At 36.5% G+C, this 11,906-nt stretch overlaps 1 protein-coding gene across 3 annotated transcripts in view; it reads left to right on the top strand.

The window, feature by feature from the left end:
• The window catches only part of BCKDHB (branched chain keto acid dehydrogenase E1 subunit beta), a 296,444-nt gene that overhangs the window by 61,844 nt on the left and 222,694 nt on the right, over positions 1-11,906 (top strand). For all 3 annotated transcript variants that reach the window (XM_017847908.1, XM_017847906.1, XM_017847909.1), the window contains exons 4-6: positions 453-586; positions 1,263-1,418; positions 3,972-4,080. In XM_017847908.1, coding sequence (XP_017703397.1) covers positions 453-586; positions 1,263-1,418; positions 3,972-4,080 — 399 coding nt within the window. The remainder of the gene's footprint in view (positions 1-452; positions 587-1,262; positions 1,419-3,971; positions 4,081-11,906) is intronic.

The raw sequence follows: 11,906 nt of genomic DNA on the forward strand, positions 1-11,906 counted from the left end.
CTTTTTTTTTTTTTTTTTTTTTTAACAACCTTTCTTTGTCTTTATAGTTTGTGTTTCGTTTCAAATAGTTGGGTTTTTCTTTCTTTTATACTAGTGTGACAGTTTTTATTTTCATTGAAATATTAGATTACTTACAATTAATGTAATTATTAATTGGATTTAAATAATTCACCATCTTTGTTTTTTTTTTTTTTTAATAGAGTCAGGGTTTCACTATGTTGGGCAGGTTGGTCTTGAACTCCTGGCCTCAAGTAATCTTCTTGCCTTGGCCTCCCAAAGTGCTAGGATTACAGGTGTGAGCCACCGTGGCCAGCCATACTCTTTATTTTCTGTTTCCTCTACCTGTTCTATACTTCTCCATCCCATTATTAATTTACTGAATTTTTAAATGTATTATGCATGACATTACTCTCATTTGCCACATTAACCTTTTTTTTCTTTTCTATTTTAAGGAAAAGATAGAGTTTTTAATACCCCATTGTGTGAACAAGGAATCGTTGGATTTGGAATTGGAATTGCCGTCACTGGAGCTACTGCCATTGCAGAAATTCAGTTTGCAGATTATATTTTCCCTGCATTTGATCAGGTAAGTGAATGAATATTTCTAAGGTTGTTCAGTCCATGAAATACTGAAGTATTGCCACTACCCTTCCACCCACCCTTACCTGCATTCTAGGAACATTTTATTACCCTTTTACTAATGTAGTAGAATTGTAATTTTGTTATGAGCATCTATTTAAAGATCTAATAGAATAGTTTAAGCAAATAGATTGAGGTTGGGTGAAGTGGCTCACATCTGCAATCCCAGCACTTTCGGAGGCCAGGGTGGGAGGATCACTTGAGACCAAGAGTTCAAGACCAGCCTGGGCAACATAATGATAATGAGAACCCATATGTACAAAAACTACAAAAATTAGCCTGGTGTGGTGGCACATACCTGTCATCCCAGTTACTCTGGAGGCTGAGGTGGGAGGATAACTTAAGCCCAGGAGTCTGAGGCTACATTGAACTGTGATCACGGCACTGCACTCTCTGGGCGACAGAACGAGACCGTTTCTCAAAAAGAAAGAGAGAAAGAAAGAGAGAGGGGAGAGGGGAGAGAGGAAAGAAGAGAGGAAGGGAAAGATGAGACCCTGTCTCGAAAAGAAAGAAGGGAAGGAAAGAATGGAAAGACAAGACCCTATCTCAAAAAGGAAGGAAGGAAGGAGATCGGAAGGGAAGGACTCTTTGTGCCATGCTCATTCTTTCTTTCTGCCCCTCAGATTGTTAATGAAGCTGCCAAGTATCGCTATCGCTCTGGGGATCTTTTTAACTGTGGGAGCCTCACTATCCGGTCCCCTTGGGGCTGTGTTGGCCATGGGGCTCTCTATCATTCTCAGAGTCCTGAAGCATTTTTTGCCCATTGCCCAGGAATCAAGGTATGTTCATTTATGTACTTTATTTGATTTCTATTTGATGTTTCCATTTTGGTTCATTCTATTAATATCTATGCTTATCTAGAGGAAAGAAAACAAACAGGATTCTTGGAATTTATGTGAACTTAACTGTACTTAAGAAAGGGAGGTTAGCAGTTCTTTTAAGTGTGCTATCCAATGCCCAATTTTACAGAAAGTTCTTTTTGAAGGAGGACTGGTTTTATAAACTCTGGCATTAATTAATTTTATAGACTTCAAAGAGTAAGACCAAGAACACAGCTGGTTTACCTCCCCTCTCTTTCAAAGCTTTATATTTCTCTCTAACTTAAGTCTTTCTCACTTAACTGATGATGGGGTGATTTTTTTTTTTTTTTTTTTTTTTTCTGAGGCGGAGTCTCGCTCTGTCACCCAGGCTGGAGTGCAGTGGCCAGATCTCAGCTCACTGCAAGCTCCGCCTCCCGGGTTCACGCCATTCTCCTGCCTCAGCCTCCCGAGTAGCTGGAACTACAGGCGCTTGCCACCTCGCCCGGCTAGTTTTTTGTATTTTTTTTTAGTAGAGACGGGGTTTCACCGTGTTAGCCAGGATGGTCTTGATTTCCTGACCTCGTGATCCGCCCGTCTCGGCCTCCCAAAGTGCTAGGATTACAGGCTTGAGCCACCGCGCCCGGCCGATGATGGGGTGATTTTAATAAATTTCTGTTTAGTCTATATTTACCTCAAAGTCAGAGAGATAAGACTTTTGCTTTTAATCTATTTCTTACTTGGTGAAAGACTTGAGAGAAGACTGTTACCTAGATTTTTCTTTTTTCTGTTTAAAGTAAGGTAATACTTGCTCAACCAATTAATTATGAAGCATCTCCTTTTTATTGTCTGTCCTTCACAAAAGCTTAGGTCTTTTGATGGCAAAAATATTTTGAGTATGTTAAGCCTTAATTTTTTATATTATCTTTTCTGTTTCTGTTTATTGAGTAAACTTTTCAGGGGATCATTATAGAAATCCATAGATGTGTGAATCCAGAGATGTATATTTGTTTTTTGACCACATGAATTGATTGTGAGCGTGTGTCAATGTTTTATTCTTATTTTTTTATTTGTTTTTTCTGCCAGATCAAAGGTATAAGCTTATCTTAGTTGAGTAGATGCTGCCTGATTTTTTAATGTGAGCTAGAAGTTGTAGAGTGGGAAAGAAGCCATGTGCGAGGCAAGTTATTTTTGTGCTTGAGCTAAACATTAATTCACATTTAATATTTAAAACATTGTATTGTTTTTAAGAACAGATCTTTTCTGTCTGTCCCCTACCTTCTCTTTTCCTCCTTCATTTTCTTTCTTCCTCTTCCTTTTTCCTTTTTTCTTCAGCTGAAATGAAAATATACGTAAAGTATAAAAGGCTAATATGAAGAAAGCAGATGAAGGGAAATTAATAAGTAGGAACATAAGATAAAGACATTGTGTGATGTGGTTATTAATGTGTTCAGAGATCCATTTACAGAAAATAAAATAGTGACATATTTGCTGCTCTTTTGTTTTTAAAATAAAACCCTTCAATAAAATGGCATAAAATGGCTTTGAAAGCCAAATATAGTTTGCCTCAGGGAATCTTGAGTCTTTGTGATAAGTTCAGGTTTATTTGAATGACTCTTCCTGTATAATATTTGTCTTTAGACAATTATTTTATACATTTAAAATGAGGCAAAGTTTGTGATTTGAGGCAACAAGAGATAGAAGATAAGAGCTTGAGCTTTGGTATCAGTGGGAATTGGGTGAGACTCTCTTATCAAGCAAGTAGTATGATCTTAGGCAAGCTACTCGTTCTCTCTTAACCTCAGTGTCTATTTCTAAAATGAGGAAAATTATGATAGCTACCTAGTGGGGTTGCTATGAACAGATGAATTAATTCATAGAGTGCTTGGCCAAGTTTACACACGTACTTCCTGCTGTCATTATCATCTTCCTCGTCATCACTCTCATTCTCGAGAAGGTCCTGGAGTCCTTTCCTGGGAGTGGAAGTGTGGACTATCCACACTTTTCTTTTTGCTTTGCTATAACTGGACACTATGGTGCCTGGATAAAAAAACTCAGTGGATTAATTTTTCACTTATGAAATGAAGACCATATTTTTTTTCGTGGGAAAGAAGCAGATTTTGACATGTTAAAACTGGAGAAGAGAGTTGCATGTATTTTGAAAGTAGAAGCAGATTATTAGTAGAAGAGATTTCTTTATAGATAAACACAGGTAGATATTAACAATATTACTGTTTTTGCTTTGATGAATGATCTTTGCATATTCTTTTTACTTTTTTATGTAGGCAAGTTCAGCTTCTTAAGAGAAGAGTAGTATCTTAGTTAACAGAACATGGTAGGCATCTGATAAATATCTGTTGAATAAGAGGCATTTTTATTTTTATATAATATAAACTTAAGTGATAATTAGGCTTAAAATACCCAATATCTATTTCTAATTAGTAACAATTGGTTATTTAAAATCAGCCCTTCTTTGAAGCGAGTTTATTGGGATATGTTTTTACTAAAATTGTCTTAAAAAATCTGTTTTTGCAGGTGGTTATACCCAGAAGCCCTTTCCAGGCCAAAGGACTTCTTTTGTCATGCATAGAGGATAAAAATCCTTGTATATTTTTTGAACCTAAAATACTTTACAGGGCAGCAGGTAAAGGTTTTCTTTATTTTATAGTTGTGAATATCTTTATATACTTTGTTTTTTTTTATAGCTCCAAAAGTTGTATCTTTTTTTCCCAAATGGTTGATTTATATTTTCCTTGTAGAAAGAATCTTGATTTCTTTTTTGGTATTTAGTTTGTCCTCAGGTATAAATTTTATGTTTGGGAAAAATTCATCTAGCCATTTTATATTTTGATTGTGGAAACAAAGAGGAATTGTGAAGCGGTAGCAACAATAAAGCGACTATGTTTAACTACATAGTAGGTGCTTAGGAAATATGGATTGAACAGAAAAGTAAATGTGCTCATTTTACTAAATAGTATATGTTTCCTTTTAACTAAAGTGATCATAAAGGTCTTCCGTCATTTAAATCAGGATACCTTTGATTGTGAAAGAGGTGCTGTTAACAATTATGTTGTGCTATCGCGTCTATGCTGGGATGACTGTGTAAAGCAAACTGAGATGTTTGGTCATCCTCTTTTTAGCTCAAAATCCTGATTTTTTAAAAATACATCCGTGACTGCTAATTTCTTCACTGTAATGGAAATTTTAAATAGCAAATGATTTGTTCTGTCTAAAGCATTTTAATCACTCCTGGAAGCTTCTTTCTCACTCTTTGCTGTGGACCCATTCTCCCTATGCCAAAATCAGCCACTTTCTGATTGTCGTCAGATTAGGTATACATGTTTTTGGGCTACATATAAATCCATGTACACTGCATATGTTCTTTTGTGTTTGCTTTATTTTCCTTAACCTGATGCTTTTGAGAGTCATTCATGTTGCTTGTATCAGTAGTTTATTCACTTTTCATTGCTGAGTAGTAGTCCATTGTATGAATGTCTATTGTTCATTTCTATTACAATTTTGTATAATATTAGAACATTACTACTTAGTAAGGAACATTGTCATTATATTGGATGGATATTCATTGTTCATTTCTATTACAATAATATCTTTTTTTTTTTTTTTTTTTTTTTTTTTTTTTTTTTTTGAGACGGAGTCTTGCTCTGCCGCCCAGGCTGGAGTGCAGTGGCCGGCTCTCAGCTCACTGCAAGCTCCGCCTCCTGGGTTCACGCCATTCTCCTGTCTCAGCCTCCCGAGTAGCTGGGACTACAGGCGCCCGCCTCGTCGCCCGGCTAGTTTTTTGTATTTTTAGTAGAGACGGGGTTTCACCGTATTAGCCAGGATGGTCTCGATCTCCTGACCTCGTGATCCGCCCGTCTCGGCCTCCCAAAGTGCTGGGATTACAGGCTTGAGCCACCGCGCCCGGCTATTACAATAATATCTTACAACTATGTACAACATTAGAACGTTACTACTAAATAATGAACATTGTCATTACATCATATGAATATTCATTGTTCATTGATAGTATTATTACTACTAAGTAATAACAATTTTTCTCGTTATTCTTATTTTTCTAAGTATTCTAGTCACTAGAGAAAGTAGCTTGCCCCTCTTCATCAAGCTAATTTTTTGTGAATAGCATTAGCATATTACAATTATGTTTCTGGAGCCAACCTACCAATAAATGCTTCTTGGCTGTGGGGAAAAGAACACCCAAAAATCTGAGGCATGTACAGTATTGTTCAATAAGTAGCATTTCATTGTAGTAATAGATCACAGTTAATTCATGGCCCTTGCAACTGGGCTTCTGTTTCAATGTATCCATTCCCCTGTGATGAGTTTTTCAAAGTGGATGTGTCATTTTACACTTTCGCTGGAGACTTTTCAGAGTTCCTGTTGCTCTTAAGTTTAAAAACAGATTTTAAATTGACTCTAATTTATGTGGACTCTATTATGGTCTGTATCCCATTATGTAATAAAAATGAATGTAAGAATTTAAAATTTTGAAGTGAATAGGAAAATATCAGTGATATATTGTGAATAGTTTTTTGATGAAAAGGATTTCTAATACTTTGGATATCCTGTGGCTATTTTATTTGTAATGCCAGCCAGCTGGTATAGCCAATCGGTAAAGAAATTTTGCAGTATTTAATAAATGGCGACTGAGTAAGAAACGTTTGAAAAAGTAATATTTACTTTGCTGCAAAATTTGAAACCAGAATTGGTCAGGCAAATAAATTTACAGGATTCCAGCTAAGAGAATGCACTTGAAAAGTTTGTCCTAAGCTTGGTTCTGGGAGAGATTATGAAAGACCCTGATGAGGTTCAGTGTTCAAAAGGTTTCCAGAAGTTTCCCCAATAATTTAAGACCTTTTATTTATGGAATGGTATCTTAAACACATAAATACATTTATGAATTATATAATTCCATAAAGTTAGATATATTATGCTAATATAAGGCCTTACGTAATATGGAAATTTATTTCTCTCTAATATAAATGTCTACGTTGGCAGTCCAGGGCTAGTGTGATAGTTCCTTAGTCATCAAGGTACCAGGCCCCTTCTCTGTGGTTGCCGTGCTGTCTTCAACATACAGTTTTCAGTTCCTGGTCCTAGGTAGCTGTACCAGCTCCCAATGTCACATATGTATTTCAGCTACCAGGAAGGGGGAAGGAGGAAAGGAAAAGGTATTCTCCTTCTCTTTAAAGAATAACTTGAAGATTGCACGCATTGAATTTCACTTCCCACAGGTCACACCTGATCATATGGCCATGACCACACCTAACCACAGAAGAGGCTGAGAAAGCTAGTCTTTGGCTTAAGTGCCTAACTAAAAATTTAATTATTACACAATGACACAAAATGGATATTGAGGGACAACTACCAGTCTCTACCACAATTACTTGCATGGTTTCCAACAGAAGCTATAAATTTTAAGGAGGGGAAGAGATCTATTTGAAATAATTCAGCTGTTTACCCTTTGACTCATAGTCCACTTCTAGGGATCCATTTCGGAGATACTTTGGCAAAATTTTGAAGAAAATGTTATTGGTCACTGCAGTGCCCTTTAAATGAACAAGAACTGGAAACAACACATTTGCCCATCACTAGAGGATTTTAGGTTAGTTGAATAAGCTAAGCTCCATCCATCTGATGGGTCACACTGCGTTGTTTAAAGGAAGGAGACAGATCTCTTTATGTTGTGGTAACAGTCAGGGTTTGATTGGAGAAGCAAAACTAGAAGAAGCAAAATTGGAAGATACAGGAAATATATTCTAAGCATCTGACCATTTGCAGCTGTAAAAACTAGTTAAACAGTCTAAGAAAGATTGTTGCTTCTGTGTTTGGTCCTATAACCTGAAGTCCACGGGGAAGACTGTGAGGAAGGGAAGATGGAAATAAAGTAGGGGGAAACAAGAACAAAATAGAACTTCCTACCATGGATTGGAACTTAGGTCCATCTCTCACCACCTCCAAGCCTTAGTGTAGGAAAAACGTTGGCTGCTAGGAGACCAGGTAGGCAGCTGTTTGAATAGCCTGTTTATGTGATGTCATGGAGAAAGCCTGAATTAGCAGAAGGAAATGGGTTAGAAATTTTTTTTAGATTATATGAAATATTTGGTGTCTAAATGAATTTAAGGAGGGGAAAGGAGAAGGAGGTATTAAGAGTAAGTGTAGAATTAGATTTTCTTTTCTGGTATTAATGGAGGAATAGTAGATTAGATACCCTGAAATAAATGGTGTGTGATTGTGTGTGTGCTGATTTTAAATATATACTGAGCTGGCATGAAAATTAGAACTCTGCAGAGTTCAAAAGCAAAGTGGAGCTCAGAATGATAATATAAACAGATGATGGGAGAATTGATAAACTGGAAGATAAAACCAAAGCAATAACCAGAATATAATCTAGAGAGATAAAGAGAAAGGAAAGAGAGGTTGAATGTAGAGGGACACTGAGAAGGTCTAAATACTTCTTAGGAAACAAACGTGAGTGTATTTCCTAATAATATTCATCAGCAAAATGTTGCTGACAAAAAAGTGATTCCCTGGCATATTTTTGCCACTTTGTCTCATCAGAACTAAACCAGTGCAGTAGGAAATATTTCAGGGAAGCATCAACTACTGCCTGCTTTTCCCTCCTGCAGTGCTATCAAGGTAGAGATGTTATTTTCTCAAGTCTGGAGTAGTAGTCCATATATAAACTCTAAAATAAAGTGGGTAAAGGATACTAGGTAAAATGTTCCTTAGGAAGCTAAAGGTAGGCATCAGAAAGTTAACTTGTCAACTTTAAAAAGAATTTACCTGTAGTGTATAATTTTAATCTGTATCCATATCATTTATATTACTAAATCCTGTTTAAGAAGGATTCACTTACAGAGGTAAACACAAGGCTTTTGCTTATGGTTGCAGTGCAGAGCTCTCACTCACTGGTTAATCTGGGCACCTCTGGGTTTCTTCTTTTCCTTGTAGAACATACTCTTTCCATGCTTACTGCCCTTATCTTACCCACTGTGGTTCTGAAGGGGCTGACAGTTATCTTATTGACCTCCATGATCTCAGGACGTGGCCATGTGCCTCAATCTCAGCCATTCTGATTTCTTTTCTGGGATTGTCTATAGTGGAGTCAGAATTTAACTTTCTATGGGTGGTTTGCCTGGGATGACGGGAGACTGTGTCTCCAAGTTACTCTTACTCCTTTAAACTTCCTTTGATTAGTAAGCTTCTTTCACATCTCCCCATTTAATCTCGTTTTAAGTTTAACATACTTTGAGTTTCAGTCTCCTGTAGATTTTACTAACATAATAGGTAATTTTGACGAATGCATGATCTTGGCTAGAGAAGAGATGCCTCTTTTAAGATGAAAATATCCTTCGTTAATAGCACAATAAACTGCAGCTGTCATGATTTAACATAGGTACTTCTTTTGTCTTAATAGGTGAAGTAGGAACCCCTTCTGTTTACTCATAATCATATTTCATAAGGTTGCTGAGAGGATTTAAGTGAGATTGTCTGCCTAGTCTTTAAGTGTGCTAGACACTGGGCTATCTTGTGTAGACATGGGGACTATGTCATTTAATCCTCACAACCAGCATATTGGGTCAATTCTGTCATTATCACCATTTTATAGATGAGGAACCTAAGGATTAGGGAAATTAGACAACTTGCCCAAAGTCACACAAGCAGGATTGGGTATATTTAGGACAGATAGTGACTTTAAGAAACTTGCTCAAGCTCACAGAAATAATGAGTGATGGATTTAGGTTTTAAACCAAGACATTTTGACACCAGAGGCTGCTGTCTTTCTAATACTACATTATTTTGCATCCCACCTAATTATTATTGAATGGAGGACATAAATGAAATATAACTTCCTCCAGTGTCCTGGTTTCATGTCAGGAAATAGTTGTCTAGATTTTAAAAGTTTCCCACATAATTAAAATGATCTTATTTTTTATTTTTCACAACAGGGTCTCCCTCTGTTGCCCAGGACAGAGTGCAGTGGTGTGATCACAGCCCACGGCACCCTCAACCTCCTGGGCTCGGGTGATTCAGCCTTTGAAGTAGCTGGGACCACGGGCATGTGCCACCATGCCTCGCTAATTTTCGTATTTCTCAATTTTTTGGGTTTTTGAGAAACTCCATTTTTGAGTTTCTCCATGTTGCCCAGGCTGATAAAATGATCTACTTTTAACTGAATGGAAATATATACCGATGGCGCTTTTATCTGTGGGTTCCAGAGCCATAAGTTTAACCAACCACAGATTGAAAATATTTGAAAAAATAATTACACTGAACATGTACAGGACTTTTTCTTGTCATTATTCTCTAAACAATAGAGTATAGCAGCCATTTACATAGAATTTACATTGTATTAGGCATTATAAGTAATCTAGATATGATTTTAAGGATAAGGGAGGTTGTGCATAGGTTCTATGCAAATCCTATGCCATTTAGATCAGGGATCTGAGCATCCATGAATTTTTGTATCTTCAAGAAGTCCTGAACCAATCCCCTCTGCATACCAAGGGATGACTGCACTATTCATAGCCATGCCTTAAGGTAGTACATCCTATGTAGTATATAGTCCAAGGTTTGAATATATATATATATTACATTAATTTCTCCATTGGCATAGGATTAATTTGCTTCTTTGAAAGTTATAAAAACTACATGTCACAGTCTGGTCTGGTTACAGGTAGGGGATTTGGGAACCTTTGCACCTTGTAATCATTAGTCATTAAGGGATCTAGTCATATGTCCCCAGATAGAGGCAAAGGCAGCTGGGAAATGTAGTCTTCCTGCATTTGGACGAGAAGAGATGAGGTCGTTTGGCACCTGTGCAGCACTGTGCCAGTCACGGCTCCTGTTGATCTCTCTGACTCCATCATTTCTGGGCCTGATCTCTGATTCCATCATTTCTGGGCCTGTGCTCATAAACTGCTCTCTGTGCAAACCTCTGTGCTGTGGTGACTCTCCCGCATGTCCAGCCTTTAGAAATGATTTCTTTCAATTTAGCCATTGACTTTATAAATTGTACAGATGAAAATGAAAATAAGTCATACATTCTTTATGCAGCAGTTTTCTTGAATTTTATTTCTCTTTATTTTGAATATGCAATCAATATATATAAAACTTTAGGTTTCCTGAATGTGGAAGGAGAAAGTAACCTAATAATATTTTCAATTTCCTGATTATTTATTGTAATTATTACATTTGAGTGCAGTGAATCTTTTTAGAAATGGAAGAAGGACATTTAGAAAAGGTAGATAAGGCAGAACAATCTAGCTAGTGTAAAATGTACAAAATAGTGATGATTCAAAAAGAGAATGAGTCAGTGTGACATTATCACATATAAGCATCTTGTGAAGAAGATATTCTTTAATGTCTTTTGGACTTTTGATTTTACTTAATTGAATGACACATGACATCAGTGATATCGAAGTAAATATGACTTTTATCTGTGATTCTTCTAGTGGGAAATCAAGACAGACTACAAGACTAAAACCCTTGTATTGTCTGTCTTGTTTCTAGGATTTCTTGATAATCCAAAAATAGGTAAAAATAAGACATAATGATATTGAGGAACTTTTTTAGCAGATGCACTAACTGTATATGAATTCATATATTTTGAAGAGAAGAACATTATTTAAAATAGCTTTTTAATGGTAGAAGACTTAAAATATTTTTGCCAAGTATCAGTGTACATAAAGAGAGAAATTAATATTTTGTATTTTACGTTAAGCAGATTAATTTGTGCAGGTTAGTATATTTAATACTAGGTACACTCACAAGAGTAAGTTGGATCCATTAATGGGAGAAATTAAATTCATTTGTTGGATTTTTGAATTAGTGTCTAAATTGAAATAATACTTGTACATAATTTAAAAAGTCAAAAAATAGCTTCTAATAAAAAATAGCAGGTCCTTACCTTACCCTGCACCAAATCCATGCATCTTTCCCCACAAGCAATAACTTTTTTTTTTTAAATTATACTTTAAGTTCTACATTACATGTGCACAACGTGCAGGTTTGTTACATATGTATACATGTGCCATGTTGGTGTGCTGCACCCATCAACTCGTCATTTACATTAGGTATATCTCCTAATGCTATCCCTCCCCTCTACCCACTCCCCACAATAGGACCCGGTGTGTGATGCTCCCCTTCCTGTGTCCAAGTGATCTCATTGTTCAATTCCCACCTATGAGTGAGAACATGCGGTATTTGGTTTTCTGTTCTTGCGATAGTTTGCTGAGAATGATGGTTTCCAGCTGCATCCATGTCCCTACAAAGGACAGGAACTCATCCTTTTTTATGGCTGCATAGTATTCCATGGTGTATATGTGCCACATTTTCTTAATCCAGTCCATCACTGATGGACATTTGGGTTGCTTCCAAGTCTTTGCTATTGTGAATAGTGCCGCAGTAAACATATGTGTGCATGTGTCTTTATAGCAGCATGACTTA

Source organism: Rhinopithecus bieti, unplaced genomic scaffold (assembly GCF_001698545.2).
Source record: "Rhinopithecus bieti isolate Rb0 unplaced genomic scaffold, ASM169854v2 scaffold_30463, whole genome shotgun sequence".
Taxonomy (NCBI): domain Eukaryota; kingdom Metazoa; phylum Chordata; class Mammalia; order Primates; family Cercopithecidae; genus Rhinopithecus; species Rhinopithecus bieti.